The 22,815-nt window shown below is 45.2% G+C and overlaps 1 protein-coding gene across 2 annotated transcripts; it reads left to right on the forward strand.

Annotated features, from left to right (window-relative positions):
* The first annotated feature begins 311 nt into the window (after nt 1-311).
* On the forward strand, nt 312-21,283 carry MIGA2 (mitoguardin 2). 2 transcript variants are annotated; one of them, XM_062590762.1, is made up of 16 exons: nt 312-397; nt 1,905-2,145; nt 2,710-2,920; nt 4,027-4,139; nt 8,566-8,683; nt 9,212-9,351; nt 10,903-11,020; nt 11,221-11,321; nt 11,950-12,065; nt 12,486-12,558; nt 13,287-13,373; nt 14,041-14,139; nt 14,687-14,821; nt 15,541-15,594; nt 16,591-16,707; nt 17,366-21,283. In XM_062590762.1, exons 2-16 carry the CDS (start codon nt 2,050-2,052, stop codon nt 17,564-17,566), a joined length of 1,779 nt encoding a protein of 592 aa, XP_062446746.1. In that variant the 5' UTR covers nt 312-397; nt 1,905-2,049; the 3' UTR covers nt 17,567-21,283. The 2 variants fall into 2 exon arrangements, with proteins under 2 accessions (XP_062446746.1, XP_062446747.1); XM_062590763.1 differs by lacking the exon at nt 312-397 and having other exon boundaries at nt 2,725-2,920.
* The last annotated feature ends 1,532 nt before the right edge of the window (nt 21,284-22,815 follow it).

Genomic DNA, 22,815 nt, shown 5'->3' on the forward strand with positions numbered 1-22,815 from the left:
GCGACTCAGGAGGTGGGGCCGCTAGCGGAGAGCACGGCCCCTTTAAGCAGGGCCCGTCGCCTCGAGCGGAGCTGTCAAGTGCCACCGAATGGGCGCTCGCGCCACCCCACCCCTTCCCGCCCCGCGGCCGCTCGGCTCTCGCCGCTCAACCGCACTCGCCGCCGCAGCCCCCGGCCGGGCCCGGCGAAGCCACCCGATTGGTCCTCGGGGAGGCAGCTCGCCGCGCGGATTGGCTCGCAGCGCCGGGGGGTGGTGTCCCCGCCCCCCGCCGCGGCAGGCCCCGCCCCCTGCTAGGGTAGGCTGCGGCGCGGGGGAAGGAGAAGCTGCCCTTCCGCGGCCATGGCGCGCGGCGGGGGGAGAAGGCGCCTCGCGGGGCGGCGCGCGCCCCCCCGCCACGGTGAGTGGTGCCGCCCGTGCTCCCGTGGGAGCCAAGCCGGGCGGGCCGCACCATCACTGCGGGGTGGGGGGAGAGGGGAGCGACCGGGTTCTCTCGGGGACGAGGACTCCCCCCGCAGGGATGCGGGGGGTTGTCCCGGGGTGCGAGAGGTCCGGGGATTCCCGGGCTTCGGGGGCACCATGGACTCCCCCAGGCAGAGCCGATGTGCAGGCGGTGCAGGTGGTAGAGGGGATGCGCGGTGGGGGGGCGGAGGGCCCGGGGAGCCCCCCCCCCCCGGGTGCGTGGGTGCGAGGAGCTCGGGGAGCCCCGGCCGCGCCCTGGGGAGCACCCTGCGTGGGACGTGCCTGGCACCGCGCTCTGGTGCTGACACCCCCGTGGCCTGGGTTGCGGGCATCGCCTTGCCCTGAGAGAGCCCCCCGGGGGGGGGGGCAGGGCTCTGGCGAGGTGCCCCGGGACGGTGGGATGTCCCTGGTGCCGCGCGCGTCCCCCCACCAGCCGGACACGGTAACCTCCAGGCCGGGTTCTGTTCCCAGGATTTCTCACCGGCCGCATCTCCGCTCTGGGCGATGCGCTGCGTTTAACCTTGCACTGAGAGCCCATCATGTGAGCCTGGTCCCTGCTGGCTCCAGCCACCTTGAGATGTGCTTCCGAATGTTTCCAGATGCGGCTCCCAGGTGGAGTCAGGCTCTCCTGAAGGGCTCTGAAATCTTGGGTCTAAGGTCACTGCAAGCGTGTGGTCAGGTAGGAGCAGGCAGTTATCAGGCAGCTTTAAAGCACAGGGTGGGTTTAGCTTGTCAGGGTGGGAGGACACCGGAGCACGGCCCGGGCTGGACTGCAGGCTGCACGCAGGTAGGTGCAGCGTCACCCGGCTGCGGTGGAGGTGGCTCACGGGAAAGGCTGGCTGGGCAGAGTGACAGGGCCAAAGTGTTTCTAACTTTGTTGCATTTAAAAGATACCCCTAGGTTTCAACATGTTCTTTGGTAGCTCCGTCCTTGACGTGAAGCATGCCAGTCCTCCCCAGCTCCCAGCATGGCCAGCAAAGCTCTGCTTAAACCCTCGCTGCTTTGAAACCTCTGGGCACCACCTCTGGCTGGTGACTTTTGAGTAGGTCTTCGATGCGGTCACAAAATTGAGGGGGAGCAGAGTATTGCCAATTAAAGTGTACACATGTTTTTTTGAAATAAGGAGTTTTTTATGTGAGAACTGCAAAAAAATTCCCTGCAACTGCATGCAGCCACTTTTGGTGCACGTGGAAGTCTCTGGCGTAGTCTCAACTATCAAATTCAAGGATGCTTGGTCTCCTGGGCTCCTGCTGTGAAGCAGTTTGAGAATTCGCCCCCATGGTTAATAGGAGAAGCAGAAACTGCTGCTCTCTGTGAGAAAACACTTTAGCTTTACTGTTTGGTGCTAACTATGTTACTGCTCTGAGCCTGGTCTGAATTCAGAAGTGCTGCACAGAGATGTGTGGACATTCCCTTCACTCACCTATTTCTCTCTCTTTGTGCAGGAAGAGGATTGCTGGATGAAGACTAACCCTAGGACTCAGAGTCAGATGTCAAAGGCAAGTTGGGTTTTCTTGTGAGCAGCTGACAGCATCTACAAGTCCTGTTCCTTGTGGTGGCTCCCGAAGGTGCCGAGGTCCTCATTCAGACATGGCATTTCAAAGGACAGAGGGGATGTCCATCATCCAGGCCTTGGCGATGACTGTGGCGGAGATCCCCGTGTTTGTTTACACGACATTTGGACAGGTACAAGAAGCAGAAAAGGCTTTTTTCTGTCTGGTTCCTTGGATTTTCTCTTTGTGGGTTGCCTGCAGAGAAAGAAAAGTCAACTTTAGTTGAGAGGGACAGAGGCACAGTGGGGTGATACTAGCAGAACTTGACAATTTTCATGCATCCCATCCAAGGAGAACCTTTGGGTTCAACCCTTCTCATCTTCAAAGGCACTAAAACAAAATTTTGGTTTTAAAAATGACTAATTATTTCCCATTGGTAATAATGCAACACTTAGGGCAACAAAGCTCAGCTGTATAAAGGGGTTTCAGAGCTGGATCTGGATAACTTGGATCTCATCTGTTACGGGCTGTAGGCAAACTTTTCAAGGTGCACGTTGAGACTGTGTTCTCCAGGCTCTGTCAAAATGAGGCTACACATTTTCTTTGCTATTAAGTAGTAGTTGTATAGTAGGGGATGAGTTTTGTGGGTGGCAGAGAGAATGCCAAGGGGTCTGTTATGTTTAAGACTGCTTTAAAGATAAAGGGGTGGTGGAATTAGTTTTTCATTGTTGCTCTTTCATATCTTTTGTGTTTAAAGTCTGTCTTCTCTCAGCTGCGGCTTTCTCCAGGCCTGCGTAAGGTGCTGTTTGCCACAGCTCTCGGGACAGTTGCCTTGGCTCTTGCAGCTCATCAGTTGAAACGTCGTCGGCGTCGGAAGAAACAAATTGCTCCGGAGAAAGGTGGCATTAAGCCTGGAGGGATAACAGTGCCCATCTTGCCAACTAGAAGGATCCCTTCCGTGAAGAAAGGTTGGCCTTGCAAAAAGGGGGGGGGGAACCCCAAAGCTTTAAGTGAGAGTGCAAAGAGAATATTATTAAAGTAGCATTCAAGGAAAGAGGGTGTACAGGGAGCGATGGGATCACGGACAGTTGCAGGGCAAATGAGAGGAGAGGAAGACAAAGCAGTTTCTGTGTAGTGCATCAACACAAAATGAAATTAAGAACCTGAAACAGAGTGCCATGGATACAGAGTTAGTGGAAGAAAGAGAGAGACCCTTTACAAAGGTTTGTAATTCCCATCCCCCTTCGCACAGAAAGACTATGGACCTGCTAGCCATGCTCTCCCCCAGCAGTAACAGCTGCGAGCATGAGGTGACCTGGTTCTGTATTGATCTTGGCAATGCTGGGATGACGCCTGACCCGTGGGTCCTGTGCACAGCCGCCTCGGTGGGGCTGGATGGCAAAGGAGGTGGTGGCGTGGGATGGGCTGGGGATGTGGGAGTGTTCCTCCAGCTCCGAGCTGGGCTCCCTGACCTTGGGCAACTTCTTCACCTGCTTGTTTTGGTTTTGGGGTAAGACTGACCCAGCTGCCTGCCAAAGCACTGTAGGGATTAAGCATTAATGTTGTGAATGTATAAAAATCTTTCAGCGTGTTTAATAATATCCAAGAGAGCACCATTATCTGTGCGGGCAGCTGCTACGTCAGTGCTCTGCCGGGCCCAAGGGAAGCTGGAGGAGTTTGTCTCCTTGATACTTTCTGTTTGTACTTGCCTTCTTTCATCCACAGAGGTGAATATTCATCCCACAACCCCACTGATCCTGACTTTCTCAATGTCTTAAATGGAGAATACAGCAGATCCATGACTCATTTCCAGGTGTTGGATGCTGCTGTAAAGTCACACTTGACAGGGTGCTGTTCCCCTCCCTATTCACAGTGGCAGCAAATCCCTTTTGCTTCGTACTAGGTTTTCCTGCAACTGCAGTAGTTCCCTACTGGAACTGTGCTTTCTTGCAGGGGCCACATGTGCACTAGTGCTTGGTGGGACAGCAAGTGGCAGGAGAGCCTGCCTCCATTCTCTGTGTGCATAGGCCAGCAAGCCTAAAAACCTGTTTTTGTGTGACCTTCCCAACTGCAGGATACTCCAGCAAGAGAGTCCAGAGTCCTGGCAGCAAGAGCAATGACACACTCAGCGGGATTTCCTCCATTGAGCCCAGCAAACATTCCAGTTCCTCCCACAGCCTTGCCTCGGTAAGGAGCCTTCTTGGAGGTGCTGGGAGAAGCAGGGCTAGTAGGTGTGTATGTACCTGCTTCTGGCAAGATCACTGTGTTCTTGGGCTTGCACTGACCAAACCTTTGAAAGCAGAACAGGTTATGGTGTAATTAGAGGGCAAGTCCCAATAATAACTTCACAGTGACTGTCTGGAGTCAGGATTCAGGCACCTGACCTGAAATCAGAGCAGCATCTTCCTGTGGCCAGGAGCCCTGAGTATAGCCCACTTCTTTACCAGTTGTGAGGGGCCGCAGCGGGGGGGACTTGCAAGTGGGATATGGCCATGATCCCTCAGGGCTCTCCCTGCTCCCTCAAGGAGTGGGGCTAGGTTGCAGCTGGGTCTCAGAGCAGTAGGGTAGCTCATCTGTTTCCATCCATGTCAGAGGTTTTGTGTGGCTCAGCAGTCCCCTGGCTAGCACAGCCCTCCTGCCTCTATATGGGCTGGTCACAGGTTGACCAACATGGAGCTAGAGCAGGAGACCACAGTGGATATTTCAGAGGATGTTTTGGGCTGTCCTGAGCTACCAGAGGCAGAGAGAAAACTTTATAGCACTTTATAGGTCTTAGTTTGGATTGGAAGCTGAGAAACGTGGGCACTGTAACCTGTGTGGATGCTCAAGTCCAGCAGGGATGCTCTAAAGGTGCTTAGAATTGTATAAAACTGTTTTTTAAAAGCAAGTTAACTACCAAAACCAGCTAGCTCCATTCAGGAAACGGAGCAGTGCGGGAACATGGCCTCGCAGTTTTTCTACCTTTTCTAAAGCCAAGAACAACCTATAAATACAGGTATTTCTATGATTCTATGATTCTATGATTTCAGGCTTGACTAATCAGGAGAAGCCATAACTGCTTACTTCCACCTCTTTGGGACCAAAGGCAGAAGCACTGGGGAGCCTTTGTGGCTTCAGTCCCCATTGCTCAAAACCTCTCATATTCCCATGGGAGTAGCAGGCAGCACAAGCAGCACTCCGCTCTGCAGCTTCGTGCACAGCAACATACCTTCTTGGCGTCACCTGCGGGAACACCCATGTGCTCTGTCAATGTGAGCTGAGACTGGTTAGCAGTGCTGGGACAGGAAAGGGAAAAATCACCCCTTTGAAGGGAGCTATCTGCCAGCAAAGCCCTGCAGTATGTGCAGGTATTGCTTTATTTTAGCTTGTCCTGCCTGGGTAAAACACTAGAAACTGGCCAAAAACTCCTGCTGGCCGTGGTGAGCCTCCAGCAGGCGGCAGTGTTGGCACAGCGCTGGGCGTGCGGTGCTCTGTGTGCAGCCATGCGCTGGCACTGCCCTGGGGGAACTGGGATAAAGTGGGAAGGTTCCTGAGACATGTCAGTGCAGACTAGGCTGTATCCAGCCTGGCCTTTCCTCATCCAGATGCTCTCACATCCATTTAATTCTCCTGTGACCTCTCCCTTCCCGCAGAGTAGTCAGGGCTTTATAGCACTGAAGTGTCTTTCCCTTTTTTCAGACCTGAGGAGGAATTTGTTGATCAAATGCAATGTTTACAGGTTATCTGTAATCTTGGCAGATGAGAAACAATTACAAAACCAGCAAACCAGCCCTGAGCTTTGGAGCCACTGTTTCCCAGCTTACCTAGTGAATTTGGTTGTGGCAGAGGGGTGGGGAGACAGCAGCAAAAGCCTGCCCCTTTTAGCTTTGTAACTTTGTCATAATCCCTTGGGGGACATAACTGCTGACTTCCATGACAAGCAAATGCACCAGTTCAAAACCTGCTATCCATGTTTGTGAACTAGGATCTCTAAATTTTTGCTGAGATCCAGGTTAGAAAACTCTAAATTCATGTTTTCCACTACTTATGCATGGGTGAGGGTAAAAATCTAGAAAGAATTCTCTTTCTATACCCATTTCTCATGGTGCAGGAACAGAGTTTCTGTGACGTTGTACCTGTTACTTTTATGTTGAGGGGGAAAACAGCTCATCTTTCACGCAATTGCAGTTTCTGCATGCTTTCCTCTGCTTCCCTATGTTCTTCCTTGCCATCTGGTAAATAAGTCAGCAGCAGTGAAGTGCTGACGTGCAGTTCTGGATCTCAGGGTGATTTATTAACATTCCACAAAGATTAATCGATGGAGGAAGGGCAAGAGCACATCTGTGAGCTCTTCACTGTAGCTTGTTCTCTTAACATCAGGCTCACGTTTGGACGTCTTCCACTAAGCCATAGGGACTGGAAACCTTTTCTTTCTGTCTGTGTTTAAATTAAAAAACCATCCTACACAGAAGCTGGGATTTAGCGGAATCTGAACGCACTGTGTAGGTCACCAGCATGTCCTGGCTGGGACAGCTTCAGCCTGAGCCAGGGCTGAGCACCAGTTCCTTAAAGGTTGGGAGACAGCGGGTGGGTCAAGCAGTTTCTAACAGTCCAGTACATTTGCACCTTCTTACTTAATTGAGGGAGAAGATAGATCTAATCAGACATGGCAGTTTTGGAAGGCAGTAGAGACCTCCAGAACTGGCTTTGCATGGCTGTTTCATCGTAGATGGAGTGAGACAGTGTCCGGTTCTCCTCCCCAGAGCACAGCTGTGAGCTTGCAACCCTGTTGCTAGCATGCTCTGGCCCCTTATCTTAGGCTCTGGGCTTGCACAAATAAGGTAGGTGGATTCCCCCTAAACCAGAAGGGTGATCTTAAGCACTGTAATTACAAAGATGTAATAAGATGCCTGCTTGAGATAAGAGTTTCATATTGACCTAAAACTAATCCACAAGTTAAGGGATCTTCTAAGAACCCTTTTCATAAAATGACTATCCAGATTTTCACCAGCTCTTCTGAGCTGGAGGAGCTTCTTGAACAGCTTGGATTGAGCATTTTCTTGTTGTTGTAAGAAGTTGAAGATTAAATTCCCCTTGCCAGAAAGGTGATGTGAATTAGCCTTTGGGAACACTTTTTTTTTCTTCCATCTTGTTTTGAAGCAAACTGAGTGATCTCTTCCCTTCTGCTTCCCTGTCCCTTGCTACAGAGTAATGCCCCAATTTGTTTGGCTCAGCCTTTCTTAAAAAAAACAACTCTGGAAGTGAAAATTCAGATTTACCCCTTTCCTCTCTTTCAGACTTCCCCTTCCCTGAAATCACTTGTTTCTCTTTGTTATTACTAAGCAGTACTTTGCCAAATTCCTATTTTTCCATTATACGAGACAGTTCATAGTCGTCATTCATTGTATGATGAGAAAAAAGCAATCTGTGTAAGCTCTGGGAGGGAAAACAAAGTAAAAAGCAGTTTAACTGATACATTTGACATGATATGGCTGCCAATAACTATCCAATCACAGGTTATGCAAACACTGAGCATTGATAGGGTTTGAACACACCATTTTGCTGTGTCAGACTTAAAAGACGTTTATGCACCAGTGTGAAATTTGGAGGTTGAAAAGTTGCAATGTGGATTTTAGTGCTCAGCCCTCCCACGAGGAGGCCTGACTACAAGGAGGAGAGCAGAAACTCCCCTGACTGAAGTCTTCAGCTGTGTTTTTGCCAAATATCTCTTCCTTTGTTTGGATTGTGGTTGTTTCTCCTGCTGTCAGCTTTTTTTTTTTTTTTTTTTTTTTTTTTTGAGAGCTGGGGCCAACATGTACTTCCTGTCAAAATCCCTGTGCCCTTGTAGCAATTGCCTTGGAGTTTTCTGTGGCTGTTTGTCTCCATCAGTGCTATCGTAGCTGGTGCTTACAGCTGTACAGCTGGTGATGCTAGTGATGCCTCACTGTAAGTTGGTTCGGAAAGTATTTCCCCCATAGCTCTCTGAGCTTGCAGGCATTGTTGTGCTGAGTGGAGAAGGGGGGGGTACTTCTCATCTCACCTGCACCTCTCCATGCTTGGCAGCTCTTGATAGTGTTGTGCAAACCCCAAAGAGAAAGGGTTGGTTTGAACAGGATCACAGTGATAACCCACTGTCTTTGGGGGCAATCCAGGAGATAGAGTGAGCTAAGCCAACAGCTCCCTACTCCTGCTCCGATGTTTTCTTCCTATGCCTATTTCCAGCCATGCATGTTGTTACTCCCCATGCCCTGTCTGGTGCTGCCAAAGATCTCCAAAACCAATTCAGCTCCCTGAGCCAGGAAAAAGAGGATTGTTTTTGCTGGATTAGAGAATTGAACTGGCTCATAGAAAGGCCCATGAGCTGGCACAAGGCTGGACTGCAGCTGCAAGCAGGGTGAAGGTTTTCAGATGGGCTCAGCTGCAGGTGGAATAGCAGCCTGAACTGTCAATACCTTCCGCTTCAAAAGCAAGGGAGTACAGATACTGGGCAGTCATTGGGATGGACATGGGGAAGGGGAAGTAGCTTATCGTTCAGGTTTATCTGGTTGTGGTGGTTGTAGGGTGGTTTCATTGCTGATTCTGCCCTTAGAGAGAATTCAAAAGGCTTTTGCTGCTCCTCGCTCTCTTCCTGCAGATAGTAGCAGTGAATTCTTCGAGTCCAACGCCAGCATCGGCAGGTCTGTGGGAGGCCCAGGCAACAACGGATGCTGGAGCAGCTGGTGATTCTAGTGCAGAAAGCCTCTACGTTCAAGGTAAACAAGAACAAGGGTAACTTCACCTGGGAGGGTCATTCCTTTTTGCAAGAGCAGAAATAGTATGTGAATTCTCATTGAGTAATACTGGCACCATGTGGATGTGCCTCTGTGCTCAGATCAGAAGCTCTCTCCCATCCTCGACTTAAACTCAGGCTCTTGATAGCTACAAAATCCCACTTGCACTTAGAGAACAACAGATGCAAGTTTCCCTGTTTCTTTAGTGAATAATTTCCTTCCAACCTACTGTTCTTCAACAACAGGTCGTCCATGGCTCTTGTGCAGAGAACAGTATTTTGAAAGTAATGTGGTCAATGTTTTAATCATTTTGGGGGTATTCTTGTTAACTTCTAATCCAAATTAAACCACATTTAACAAGGGAAAGGACTAGAATAAATATAATCTTCCTCATCAGTTTGGGAGAGGCTTCCCTTTTTGCTGGACTCCTGAGTGAGTGACGACTCACTGTATCACTCTGTTCCTACGCGGTTCTGTGATCTCATGGCTTGCGTTTGGTCACATCGCCAGGCATGGAGCTGTTTGAGGAGGCCCTGCAGAAGTGGGAGCAAGCGTTGACCATCCGGCAGAGGGACAATGCTAGTACCAGCACCCCGATACCCTGGGACAGCAGGAAACACCAAGAGTCCATGTCCGAGGACATCCCAGAGGTAGGTCCTCACTTTTCCCTTGCTTTTGCCAACTGGGGAATATGCTGAAACGTCAGACTGGATATTAGAACCAGTAATGAGTAGGAGATTAAACACTGAAGAGCAAATTCAAGACAGAGTTGGGCCAGACTCTGTTTAAGAGCTGTCTGTATCTGCAGCTTGCTTATCCAGTGTGAGTGGGTGTGTTTTTAATTTCTTCTTCTTCTTCTTCTTCTTCTTCTTCCTTTTTTTTTTTAAGTCTCTCCCCCTCACTCTCTAGTGTTTCTGCCCACCTTCTAGAATCAACATTTCATGTCAGTTGCTGTCATGTGACTTATCAGACAGCAGTCTCATGTAGGAAAAGGGTGTAACAAATACATCACCTGAGAGGAAAAAATAGCTTTTTGCCTGGTGATGTTGTGTCTCTAGCTTACCAACACATTTGTAAGTGGAGATCTTGATTGTTGCTATTGCTTCCTAGGGAGCTGGGAGGAGAAGCAGAGGCCAGCTGCCCCTGTGCATTAATGAGTAAAGCTAAGGGATAACTCGGCAGGGGCTAAATGTGCCATTTGCTGAGCAAATGGGGCAGGGAGACGGGTAACTCCTTCTACCTACAGCTGCAGAGTGAGTATTTTAGGACAGTACCCTTTTGTCTTGGACCTGAGGACTATGCTGGGAAGATAAAAGGGGAGATCCAAACTAGAAAGGCTCAGTGGTGACCACAGAGCTAAAAAGAGAGCAGCTGTAACCCAGGATTAGCAGAAGAGCTAAACTGCGAACTCTGCAGGAGTCTGTGTTGGTGAAAGATGTTCCCAGGCTCTTATAAACAGGGCCTGGTGCACTAAGTATGTGGGATGTTTGTCTTCTGTGGTGGATAATATTTATCCATGTCGAATCTGGATTCTCTTCTTGCTGTCTCTCCTTGAAGCGTCCTATAGTGTTTCTACAACTGCCTTAAAAACAGTTGCTTCATTATCAAAACAGATTTTATGCTTCTTGTTAATGCTTCTGTCTGCTGGGTGAGATATTCATGCAGACACAGGGGTATGAAGGCAAGATGCTGCGTAAGTTTTGTTATTCTCCTTCATTTGTTTTTGTCCCCCTGTCCTAACAGCAAACTTTGCTTATGCCCAGCACCTTAATCCAAGGACTCTTATTCTGTTGTCCAGCTCTGGATACTCTGTTGTATTCAGTACAGAGTTTTCTGATATAAACAAATGTTCCCTCTTGAAATTAGGTAAAAGTTGCAAGTAAAGAGAATTAAGTGATCTGTAATTCATTAAAAGGCCTGTTTTTCTGGATGGCAGGTTAAAGTTCTTTTTTTCTTTTTTAAAAAGAAAAACAAAATATACTGTGAAGCTAAAAATGCCAGTGTTTGTGTAGGCTATGTAGAAGCTTCTCTCTTCCCTTGCATTATTAGCTGTATTGTAGGATTAATGAATTCTGATTTTTTTTAACAGTTAATCTCCAAGCTGTAAATCCCATTTAACTGAAAATTTCTTTCTATATTTGTGCTATCAAGCTGTCTTTGTCCGGTGAGATAATTAACAGTGGCATTTGTGTATGTTCAAGGAGGAGTCCCAGAAAAGGGAGTTTGCTGAGAAGCTGGAGTCCCTCTTGCATCGAGCCTATCACCTGCAGGAAGAGTTTGGGTCTTCGCTTCCATCGGACAGCATGTTGCTGGATTTGGGTGAGCTGGGTATGGGTGCTGGGTTAGCAGTTAATCAGAAGGACTGCTTTTCTCTATATATTTTTATGTCTTTTCTATAAGCCTGGCAATGAAGTGGTGACAAAAGAGCTGTATGGGAGAGTGAGAGGGAGAGCGCAGTGGCCAAGAGCAATAATAGTCCATATAGTCTCTAGCACATACATTTTTTCCCTCTTCTCCAGAGAAGACTCTAATGCTTCCATTGACTGACGGGTCACTACGTCTTCGGACAGATGATGAAGAGAGCTCAATTTCTGAGGACTCCTTTTTCTCTGCGGCAGAGGTGACTTGAGTTGCCAGCTGTATGTAACAGACCAGCTGCTGGGAGGGGAGCCACAAAGACAGTGGATCCAAATGCATCTTGCTAGAGGAAGATGATAAAACATGGAGCAGCAGCCCCAGGCTGAGGCTTTGGAGGTTCACGTTGGACTTTAGGAAAAGCTATTGCACTAGAAGAATGGTGCAGCCCTCCCTATAAAGGCCTGGGACTGTCACTCCCTGGAATTTTTCAAATTTTTTCTGGACCAAACCATGATTGACCTGATGTTGGCAGCAGTCCTGCTTCAAGTGGGAAGTTGGCCTAGAAAACACTGGAGGTCCTTTCCAACCAACATTTCCATGTCATTTTACTGTCTACTCTAGAAAATGTGCCTTAACAGCTAGAAAAGTACTGTAAATCTAACATAATGTGGCTGGGTTGTGTAGATGTTTTAGAGGATATAGAGCTTTGTCAGGGCTGAGATAACTTTAAAACTGGTGGGCAAAGAAATATCTTTGCCTGAAATACAGAGTTTACTTACAAGAGTTTGCCAGTTGAAGAAGGCACATCTTGCTTGTGCGCAGTCTTTGCATATTTGCAAATACTTAACAAGATCATTTTGTTCTTCCCATGTCTCCTGCTATCTTTACAGCTCTTTGACTCTCTTCATTTTGAGGAAATACCATTCCATCTTTCTAAGCCAGTAGCTGCGTATGAAGAAGCTTTGCAGTTAGTGAAAGAAGGGAAGGTTGCGTGCCGGACGCTGAGGTGAGGTGCTGGGTGGAGCCTTGGGTCATTGCGTCAAAGCTCCTTTCAGCAGTGCAGACACAGTGTTTGCCTTAGAGTAGCCCTGAAACTGGAATAATCCGGTGGGGCAGGGGGCTCTTAGCATCTTTCCTGCTGGTTTGGCCCTCTCAGAGGACTAGCCCCAGATTTTAGGACATGCATGTTAAGAAATAGGGTAGTTGTCTCAGGAAATCAGTAGTGAGAAATATTAACTGTTCTGTGTGGCTGCACTGTAGCAGCCTTCGGAGAGGCCTTGTAGCCCCCTGGTGCACTGTAGGAAAGGGAATGTAGTTGTTACTTTCTCCTAGGTAGAGACTGAGATTTTTTTTAGGGGTCTCAGGTGTTAAGCAAACGGGTGTCAGGAAAGCTGAAATGTATGTAATCCTTCCCTTTTCCCTCTAGGACAGAGCTTCTAGGCTGCTACAGTGATCAGGATTTCCTAGCGAAGCTGCACTGCATCAGGCAGGCCTTCCAGGTAAGAATGCCTCAGCCATGCTACTTGTGGTTGGCTGTCCTCAAGCTGGCGGGTTCTCGTGGCAAGTGGCTCTCAGCAGCACCTTCTTCTCTGCCACCCATACAGCAGTGAAGCCTTTACCCCTCTACAGCAAGTAAAAGCAGAAACAGCAGCAGTAGCTCAAGCTTCCCTTGTTTTGCTCTGTAATCCTGGCCCGATCAATTTGATCTGGAGAGGGAGAAGATCTCCTGTTGTCCGTGCCCAGCTCCACAGTGGCTATATGGCTACTAACTTTGTTCATTACAGTTCTGGGAAGGGAAAATTTAGGAAATTCAGAGCTGTACCAAAGCTGCTGCTTCCATTTGGGAGATTTCCACACTAACTGGGCCAGATTCAAACCTCTGCAGTGGAGGAGCAAGGTTCCTGTCTCCTCACTCCAATTCCCTTGCTTGCGAAGTATTTCTAGAGCCTAAACAGAGGGGTCTTGGCCCCCTACTGACAGCCAGTGGCTTCCATGCCTGTGTTATTGCTGCTTCCAGTCTTCCAGCCTAATTTTGAATTTCTCCATGGAGAAAGCAGTTTTGCTTTCTGGACTCCAGCCGGTTAAAGGCTAATGGTACTAGTGTATGCAGCACCGCACTGCTTCCTATCCTATTCTGTCCTTTTTTTTTTTTTTTTTTTTTCGCTCCAAACTCAGGATTCACACAGGCCAAGGAGTTCACAGGAGAATTCTTGTGTTCCCTTTGCAGGAGCTACTGAAGGATGAAAGCAACCAGCTATTTTTTGGGGAGGTTGGGAAGCAAATGGTGACAGGACTAATGACAAAAGCTGAAAAGGTAGGAAGTTTGTATGATCACTCAGCTGTGTCATGTGAACACAGGGAGTTGTGTTCCTCCATCCCATCCTAGAGCTGTGCTGAAAGGAGAACACTTCATCTTCTGTTCTGGTCACCATTATGAGAAATAAGATGTATGTGGTTTTGTTTAACCAGATTCTCTTGTAAGTGGCTCTGTGCAGCTCCAGTCCACAGCTCGATACTATGCCTCATTGGAGAGAAGAGAGGGTACAGAGGGCATCAACTGTCATCCTCCCCAGGAATATGGGAGAGGGAGAAGATAAACCACCTTTGCATCAACTGTGTGCCAGTTCTCAGATCACTGGTTTAGTCACTAGACATCCTCTAAACAGGGAGATGGTGATTTACACAGTGGAAAAAGTGATTCTTACTGGAACCACTTTGTGTATTGGTGCCTCTAACCACTTCCTTGAAGAGAGTTGAGCAATATAGGTGTTTGCAGTCACAGCAGCAGAGCTGGGACTGTCCAAGCCTCTCAGAAACTAATTCTCTCTTTTTGCAAAGCATATTTCGGCTAAAAACTTTGGCCAGGGCCACTTTTTTCTTTTTTTTTTAAACTCAAAATTGATTGGTCAAATTTTGGTGAAATGTCCACACAAGTGTTACCTTCTGATTCCCCCCCCCCCCCCCCTTCTGCTCTCTCCTAGAATCCCAAAGGTTTTCTGGAAAGCTATGAAGAGATGCTGCATTATGCACTGAAGCAAGAGACCTGGCCAACCACTCAGCAGGAGTTGGAGGGAAGAGGGGTTAGTAAAGACTTTCTAGAAAATTGCAGGAGTTGGAGTAACGAATATGTAGGAATGGTTCAGGAGTGAAAGAACTGCTGCTGAAATATTATTTTGCAATTGTACACTGGAGGGTGAGGGAAGTATTGGGATGTTTAAACTTCGTGGCAAATCAGGGTATGTAGTGGACTACTCGAATATATAGGTAAGGAATTACCTCTAACTAGGACTAAGATTGCCTTCAACAATGTCAGCAGTGACAGATTAAAAAAAAAATAAAACAGAAAAACCCTCAAAGCTCTGTAGAGCCATTTTTTTGTGAAGGGCACAGCTATGTAAGATTTGTTTGCCTTTTCCTGGACACAAGATTAGTAAGCCCCTGGGCCAGTCCCTCTCTGATGCCCTGAGTTCTGGCTACTGATCTGAATGAACACAGTTCATCCTTTTATGTCCATGGCAAACTTCTGTTCATTCTGTTTTGCAGTTTCAAACCAAAAGAATAAGTTCATCTCCTAGATGGTCCCTTTATAAGCCAGTTTCCTTTACAGACTCTTCTGTTCTCTGGCAGGTGGTGTGCATGAGCTTCTTTGATATTGTGCTGGATTTCATCCTCATGGATGCTTTTGAGGACCTGGAGAACCCTCCCTCCTCTGTGCTGGCTGTGCTGCGCAACCGCTGGCTCTCCGACAGCTTCAAGGAGACGGTGTGTGAATTGGGTAGACCTTGCTGAGAGCATGGGATCACAGTGCCCAAGCTAGAGAAGGGTATAACTTCAGCTGTTCTGGCTGAGCTGAATTTTCCCTTTAAAAATAACTTGCCTTCCTAAAACTCCAAGCAGCAGACTTCTGGAACATATAAATTGTTTACAGGAAAACTTTCCTTTGAAAGCAGCTGGGTTAGACTTACTTCTCTAGCAGCCATTATCAGTGATGTCATGGAGATGTTAAAAGATAACAATGTATATTTTCATGAGTGAGAATAAGAGGATCAAAACATGGGGAAAAAGTATTTTCTTTGCAGCTGGCCAGTCATTCTGGTGGTATCTCAGTAGACGCTGAGGCATGAATAGCAGCACTTTCTTTCAGTCCTGGGCAGATGCAAATATAAGAATAATTAGTTTTGAGGATGGAGAAGATGCTGGTTGGGAAGTACCTTCCAAGAGTTATCTGATTACAGTCTGAATGCTGGGGTTTTTGCCAGCTGTGCCAGATTGTATTAGCGGTCTTCAAACACACTCTGGCTGATCTGCATAGGATCTGGACTGGCCAAATTTGCTTCCAGTTCTCTTAGATTTTGTAACTAATTTTAGAGTTGTTGGCCACAAAAGGGCCATCACGCTGGCAATACGTTGGTGAATGTTTTTTTCTTCTTTCTTTTGGAAAGTAAACCCAGTAGGTGACTGTCTCTCTTCCTTAATTGTAGGCCCTAGCAACTGCCTGCTGGTCAGTTCTGAAAGCAAAAAGGAGGCTTCTGATGGTAAGTAAAATAAATTAAAATGGAAAGAATGTAGTGTAGCTGAAGCTGAAAAGATATAACCTGAATCTTGCCTTAATACAACACCTAGGTGGTCAAGAGTGAACTGAATCGTATTCTTTGTGATGCTTAAGAGCGCTGGGGTTCTGCTGTCATGTCTTTGCCCCAGTACGCAACAATTCTTACTGAATTAGTTCTGAGTTTATTCTCCATTTTTCTTAATGTGAGGATTCAAAAAAATGTTCCCTACATGGTATTCTGTCTCCTTGCTTACAGTTCTGTAGGAATAGCCACAGAAAACAAGGACTGCTGTTGAATTGTAGTTTCCTTGCTGGCAGTGCAGTGCACTCTTGCACTTCTCTGCTTCCAAGCACTGCCAGTTAACCAGCTTTTGCTTAATGCATTTCCCTTAAACCTGTGGCTTCTTCAGGTCTCACAGTAGATGAGTTCATGGACCTGGAGAACAGGAAACTGCAGCTTCGCAACCCCAGTTGTGCCTCAGGGCCTGTGGCACCTGGCAAGTTTTCAACTCCTATCTCGCAACCAGATGGTATGACTGGGTTTGCCTCATGAGATGATGCAAAGCGTAATGAGAGCTTTGGAAGGTGGCCTGGCACTATCATGCAGTAGCTCTGTTGGCTCTTGATGTAGCACTAGTCACTTCATTCTGGAGAAGCTTAGATATTTGTATGCTCTTTCTTGTGTTAGACCAGAGACTATAATCTCCGGTCTACAAAAACTGCCTGATAGTTGCCTTCAATTTTCTTCAACTTACTTTTCTCCTGGAATAGTAGTTTAGAAACATGAATATAGAAAGCTCTAGTAATCCTTCAAGGGTTCTAAAAGATAAATGTAATTCTACTAGAAGAGATGTTCTGTGTAGCTCTTCAGTTACTGAAATGCTGTGCTTTCTGGCATGGAATTTGGTAGATTATATGGAATAAGCTGGTAATTTTGTCTGAGAGCTGAGAGATATCAGGTTTTCCTTCCTTGTGGCAGGTACCAGATGGCTTTATTTCTCATTTCTACTCCGTATCGGAGCATGTCAGTCCTGTTTTAGCCTTTGGTTTTCTGGGGCCCAAACAGCAGCTATCTGAAGTCTGTGCTTTCTTCAAGGTAAGCTGACTTTTCTGTACCTTGTCTATGTGTGAGTCCTACTGTCCTGTGGCTTAAAGCTTACAGATTGGTGCTTTTGATGGCTTGTTTTGACTGAAATACTACTAAGAAACTTGGCTCTGTACAAAAGCCTTCTAAATATCTCTGATTTTTGAAATGCAGATTGCTGAATTAAGGTTGATTAAAAATTCCCATCATGTTTCACCATGGCTGATAGCAAAAAGAGGTTTGATGAGATCACTTTGTACCATTGTATTGGAAAAGAATAAGGGTATATATGCATATGCTGAAAGAATAAGTTGCCTAAGAATAAGTTGCCATGTGCATAAGATGCATGTGCATCTTACAAGTTACACATTTGTTCATAAAACCTAAATCCATTTTTATTGTTGATGAAATTGTGAGAGGCTGATTCTGCATTCATAGAATATTTGCAGTGGATAGTGCCAAAGAGATTAGTATTGCATTTCTGACTTTAGGAGCTCTGCTGTCCTGTATGATAGCCACAGAATAATACACAGCCTGAAGTGGATCTTTACTTGCTGGTGGACATGCAAAATTCCTTATAGGATTCTCTGCTTGCTGCAGTCCGGGCAGTTGGTATTGGAAAGTGTGAGGGAAGGTCTCCTTACTGTCAGCCTTCCTTGTATCTTTGCAGCACCAAATAGTACAATACCTGAAGGATATGTTTGATCTGGACAACGTGAGATACACAACAGTTCAGTCGCTGGCCGAAGACATTTTGCAGCTCTCACGACGGCGCAGTGAGATCCTCTTGGGGTATTTGGGCACTGAGACCTCCCCTGAGATGAATGGCACACTTCCTGGTGAAAATGAACCACTAAAAGAGCTCATCTGACGTCAATCAGGGTGGAAAAAGAGTTTCATACAAGAACACTTTTCCTCACAGAAGTGGCTAAAACTACCTACAATGGTCAGTGGTGGCAGCAAGACTATCTCAACACACAGCAACCTGGTGGGACCTTCTGCTTTCTGTAGCCGGTAGTGTTTGCTGGGATGGATCCTGGACCACTTGCCAGCTTATGGTTTGAATTTCTTCTTTGTTCCATCTTCGTGTTCTTTTTTATTATTATTATTATTATTATTAATGTATCATATGAACCATGAACTGCCTGGGCCCAGATTTTTGCCCAACGTATGTATGTACTTGTTCCTCCCATGCAGTATCTGGGAGATATTTCCTGATGTTTATGATCACATGGGGAAGCAGGAACATCACTGGTAAATTCTCCACTTCACCTTTGGGTCCTCAAAGATAATTTATGGGGATTTGTTTGCTTTGGGAATTTTTAACGTTATTTCTCTGCACATGAGATGTGTAGACACATCTCTACAGACATTACTGCTGATTTTATCTTATGTTTTAACACATGGAATGTGACTAGCAGAGATTTTTTTCTCCCAGTGAGGAGGAAATACTTCTGTAAAGCACTGAAGTAAAATTCAGACTTACATAACCAGTCTGAAGCTCTAAGGGAGTTGGTCTGCTTCCTCTGTGTTGCTGTTCTTTGCAGGCCAGATGACTGGCTCTGTATTGCGGTCATCCTCACATAGGAGACTGCTGAAGTCTGTGTTTGTTTCTAAGGCAAACTAGTGTGAGGAGGGGGTGGATTTGTATCCTGCCTGTGCACGCACAAACTATTTAACATCCATCAAAGTGCCTTGCTCTGTTTCAGAATTGGCCAGTAACAGTTTTCATGAAGTACACAAGAAGAGACCTGAGTCTGGTGTTGATTGCTGTTATGCATAAGGCAGTAAGAGATGTAGCTGTTGGATGTGATGCAGAAAAATGACTATGTGTGCGAGTAGCTGGAGAGCTGGGGTCAAGCTGCTAGAGAGGAAACAATTTCTAGTATGTAATTCACCTGTAGTAAAAAATATAATATAGTTTTGGGTAGATACTAAATGCATGTGTAGTGTGTCCTTGCAGTGCTGAGAAGGGCTCTGCTTAAATGTTGTGATAATGACTTCAGAACTGGCACCTGAAATCTGGCTGCTTTTGATCGGTGCTGAGTTGGATGCTAGTGTAAGGTAGAAGCATTTGAGTGAGCTGGCCTTGAGGCAGTCCTGGGTTTTGTATGAGACTTGCAGTGATGTGCTTAGTCCTCTAATTATAATGCCACAGATGAAGGCAGAGGGTGCTGCCTGCCTTTTCTTCTGTTTTAGTTCACATATAGTCCCAAATCCCAACCTCAGATTGACGAGGTATTCAGGGAGAAGAAAATGGGGACTTTCACAACACAAGGCTTCACTTTTTTTCCAAAATGATTTGTTACCCCTTGTGTCTATCCCAGGTAATGGGCATAAGTCTTATCCAGCTATGTTTTTGTAAGAGGAAAACTTAAGAATCTGGAGTTTCCGTAGAAGGGGAAAGTCAGTGCATGGACTTGGAGAATATAAATCTTTTCTTTTTTCCTCTTCAGATCTCTGAAGTGAATTCTGCTGCTAAAAGCAGGAAGGAAATAAGCAGGGAAAAAGTAAACAAGAAGGTATGAAATGAGTAGATAATGCTCCTGAGACTCTTGCAAGAAGGCAAGCGTAGAGCATGTAGCACCTGCTGCTCTACAAGCACAACAGACTGATGTGGCATATCCTGAAGACTAGATTAATGCAATAAACAAGAAAATGATGAGGTAAAGTCAGGAAGACTAGTCTTTGGTAAAGCTTCATGCAATAAACTGTTATGAGAAGGATTTAAAGGACAGTAATTGAAACTAGGAGAGGTTTCTGAGGTGTCTTGCTCCTGCCATCATGCAGTGAAAAGAAGAAACAGAGGATGTTGTGTTAGTATGTCATACCTGTTTCACGTGGACTGTGATTCAAAAGTATGTTAAATTCTGAAAGCAAGTTACTTTGCCAAAAATATTTTATAATGCTCTGTGCTCTTGTATGGCTGGTTTAGAAGAAAGAGTAACTTCAGCAGCTTTGTATAGTAGTTAAGAAGATGCTAAAATGTGAATATTAATGTAATAAGCTAGATTGTAATTCTAAAGAATCAGTGCTGTTCATTTCAGACTTTAGAGTTGTTTATGTGTATTTATTCACTGCTTTGAATGTCTTTAGGCCTTGGTGCTTGGGGCAGCCTGCCTGCCTTGTGTAAGGACAAAAACACTGGTGGCTGACTTTGGTCTTTTCATGTCCTCACAGGACAGGATACTAAAACAGGGTCTCCATGAAGCAAATGCTAATTTGCCTTATGGCTTTTTAAGCTAAGAAACGGTAAATTCTTAGTCAGTCAAATGGAAGTAAGACACTTCTATTACGGTTTTATTCTCTTCCTTAGCCACTATTCCAAATAGGTATGCTGCTCTTCCAGTGAAGGTGAAGAGGAATCTTCCTCAAGAGCGCTTAGAGCTTTTTGAAGGTTGAGTTTCCTCCCTCCCCCTGCCAACACTAACTTGTTCCTGCAAAAGTTAAGAAGGTCTGCTGAGACAAACTGATTTTTCCCTTTACTGGGGAAGAAGTGAAGGTTTTCTGAAAGTCCCCTTTGTATTTTGTTACTGCTCTTTCTCCCTCCCCTAGTAAAATGCATTGCAGCTAGAAAGGAAAAGCAAAAGAAAGAGGTGTCTGCAAGCTTTAAAGAATGCTGTTCAGATCACTGGGTTCAAAAGAGGTGTTCCTGTGCGAGAAGCTCTCCCTGACCTGAAGGGTTTGGTAAGTAAACTGCTGCATTAAGCTCCTCCCGACATGAACCCAAGTTGGAGTTCATGCTGTTCCCACTGACCCTTCCAGAGCAGAGCTTGTCTGAAATAGCAGCCACCTCACACACATCTGTTTTGCAGGGTAGAGTAAAAGGTTATAGGTGAGCACTTGTCTGCCCTCCAGCTTAGTAAGGTATCACTACATTTTTTTTTTTTTTTTTAACCAGCATATTGTGTTTAGAACAAAGGAAATACTTCAGTATTAGTAGCAGATGAGATATATATTTGGGTAGAATCTCTAGAGATAAGGTATTTGCCTCTGTTATAATGAACCCTTATTCTCAAGGGGTTAAATCATTCTGGGCTGACACTTGCAAGATTTTAACACTGATGGGGATTTAAAATGGCTTAGCGGCTATAAAATGAAATCTTTCAATAGTTTCTGAAGAGAATTCCAAATATGCATGACTTTCAATCTTTGTGGAGGTTATTTTAACAAGCTTCACTAGTGGTTAAAGTATCTACTCAATACTTTAGTATGTATTTAGAGACTACACCAAATGGCTCTAAAAGGGTCTTTATGATCTTTAAATCACAATTATATTAATAAAAAAATTATGAAGAAAAACCTACTTGTTCTATGTATGAGATCAGTGTGGCTTTGAAGAGCATGACTTGTGCTGCCTCATACAAGGAGGTGGTAAAGCAGAATTTTATTTACCCTTTTCAGTAGAACATTCCTCTGCTATATCTGAAACTAATGAATGTAAACTTGTGCCTATTTTTATTTGCTTTCCTAAAGGTGTAAAGATCCCGTTCTTGTTTCACTTCTTTCTTTTTCTTTGCAGCTATTTTTTTAAATACCTCTAATCTTAGGATGTGGGCATTAAAACAAGTCAAATAAAACTTCACAATCTTGTTTTTTATTTCTAAATGTGTTAGTGAGGCTTGCTATAAGCTCTCAGTCTCAGTTTTCTGATTTAGATGACAGTTCTGGTGATACCTCTTATGTTAGATGGCATAAAACAAGGCTCTTTCTTCCTTGAGTCAAAATGCTAAACTTAAAACAAGTAAAGTCTGAGGGTTTTGTTTGCATGGGTAGTCTTAATGGTACTATAAAGACAAGTCTTTAGATGAAGGGAGCTAGAAAATAAACAAAACAACTCATTGTACTTCTGGCAATGGTTGAAAATTCTGGTGTTACATTTTTCAGATTTCTTTTTCAGTAGTGGTTTGATTGTGTTTGGGTGTGGTGTGGACTATGCTAGCAAGCTGTGATAGAGTGATAACAGAAATCCTAATAAGGGGCAGAATCACTTAAACATTGTCCAAGTTCTTATAGTATGCTTATCAGCCTCCCGAACTATGTGAAAGAAACCCAGACTAAAGACTGTGGCTTGATATCAGAGTTGCCCATCTGCTGAGCTCTGCAAGAAACTCATCTTATTCTTTTGAAGCAATTACAGTATGTTTAAATACTTTCCTTTTCAAGTGATAATGAAACCAGATTGAATCAGATAAGTTGTTTGCTTCCATAGTGATTAAGATTTCATCCATACCCTAAAAAAAAAAAGCCTCTGTTAGCATTACAGTTAACCTGTCATGAACTATATGATATATGCAAATAAAACATGCATGAGTTGTTTCATGCCACAGCCTGAATGTCAGTTGGAAGAGTTAAAAAGGGAGTTTCTCCTCGTTTCCATGGTGCCAGTCTGTATACTCATTACATCTTCAGAGCAGCTTCATGCTTTCTTATGCTGAAAGAACAGAGCAAAGGCTGCTCTTTGTATTGACACTTTATTCTTATATTCAGGAAGGAGTGGGTGAATACAGCAATGAAGCCCACAATTTTCAGTACTTGTCATGGTACATAGATCAAATGTAATCCACTCCGCCAGCATAACTTTATATTCTGGCACTTTCAATAGCTTGGAAAGGTAGAGATTTATTTAACTTGAATAATGAAAGCAGTAAATCATTCATGCTACCTTTTATCAGTCTTCTGAAATAAACCCAACTTCTGCAGTAAATATTTATTCTTTCTTTCCAAATAATAGGACCTTAATGCTATTTTTCTTCTTGGAATGCCAGGAAGAGTGTCAGTTTTATGGGGCAGTTACAATTAATTGGACAGAAATGTAATTGATATCTGAAAACAGTTATCTTACAACAGTACGAAAAGATGGAGCATTCTCTATATTCTGAAATCTTCAAGATGAGCAGCGTTAAGGGATAGAAATTCTAGCCCATGCACTTTCTCACCATCTAAAAATCCAAAGCAAATCCTTGCCTCTTACCTAGGTTCGTAACTTCCCACGCTACTCTTGCATCTTTGTTTTCTGTAATTTCTTTTTAACTTGAATGAGCTTTGGTTTGGGGCTCAATGCATATTTGCTTTCTGCAAGCTTTTCTGTATATTGTTGCTAACTAATCTCTCTTTTGA

The sequence above is a fragment of the Rhea pennata genome, chromosome 18 (assembly GCF_028389875.1).
Source record: "Rhea pennata isolate bPtePen1 chromosome 18, bPtePen1.pri, whole genome shotgun sequence".
Classification (NCBI taxonomy): domain Eukaryota; kingdom Metazoa; phylum Chordata; class Aves; order Rheiformes; family Rheidae; genus Rhea; species Rhea pennata.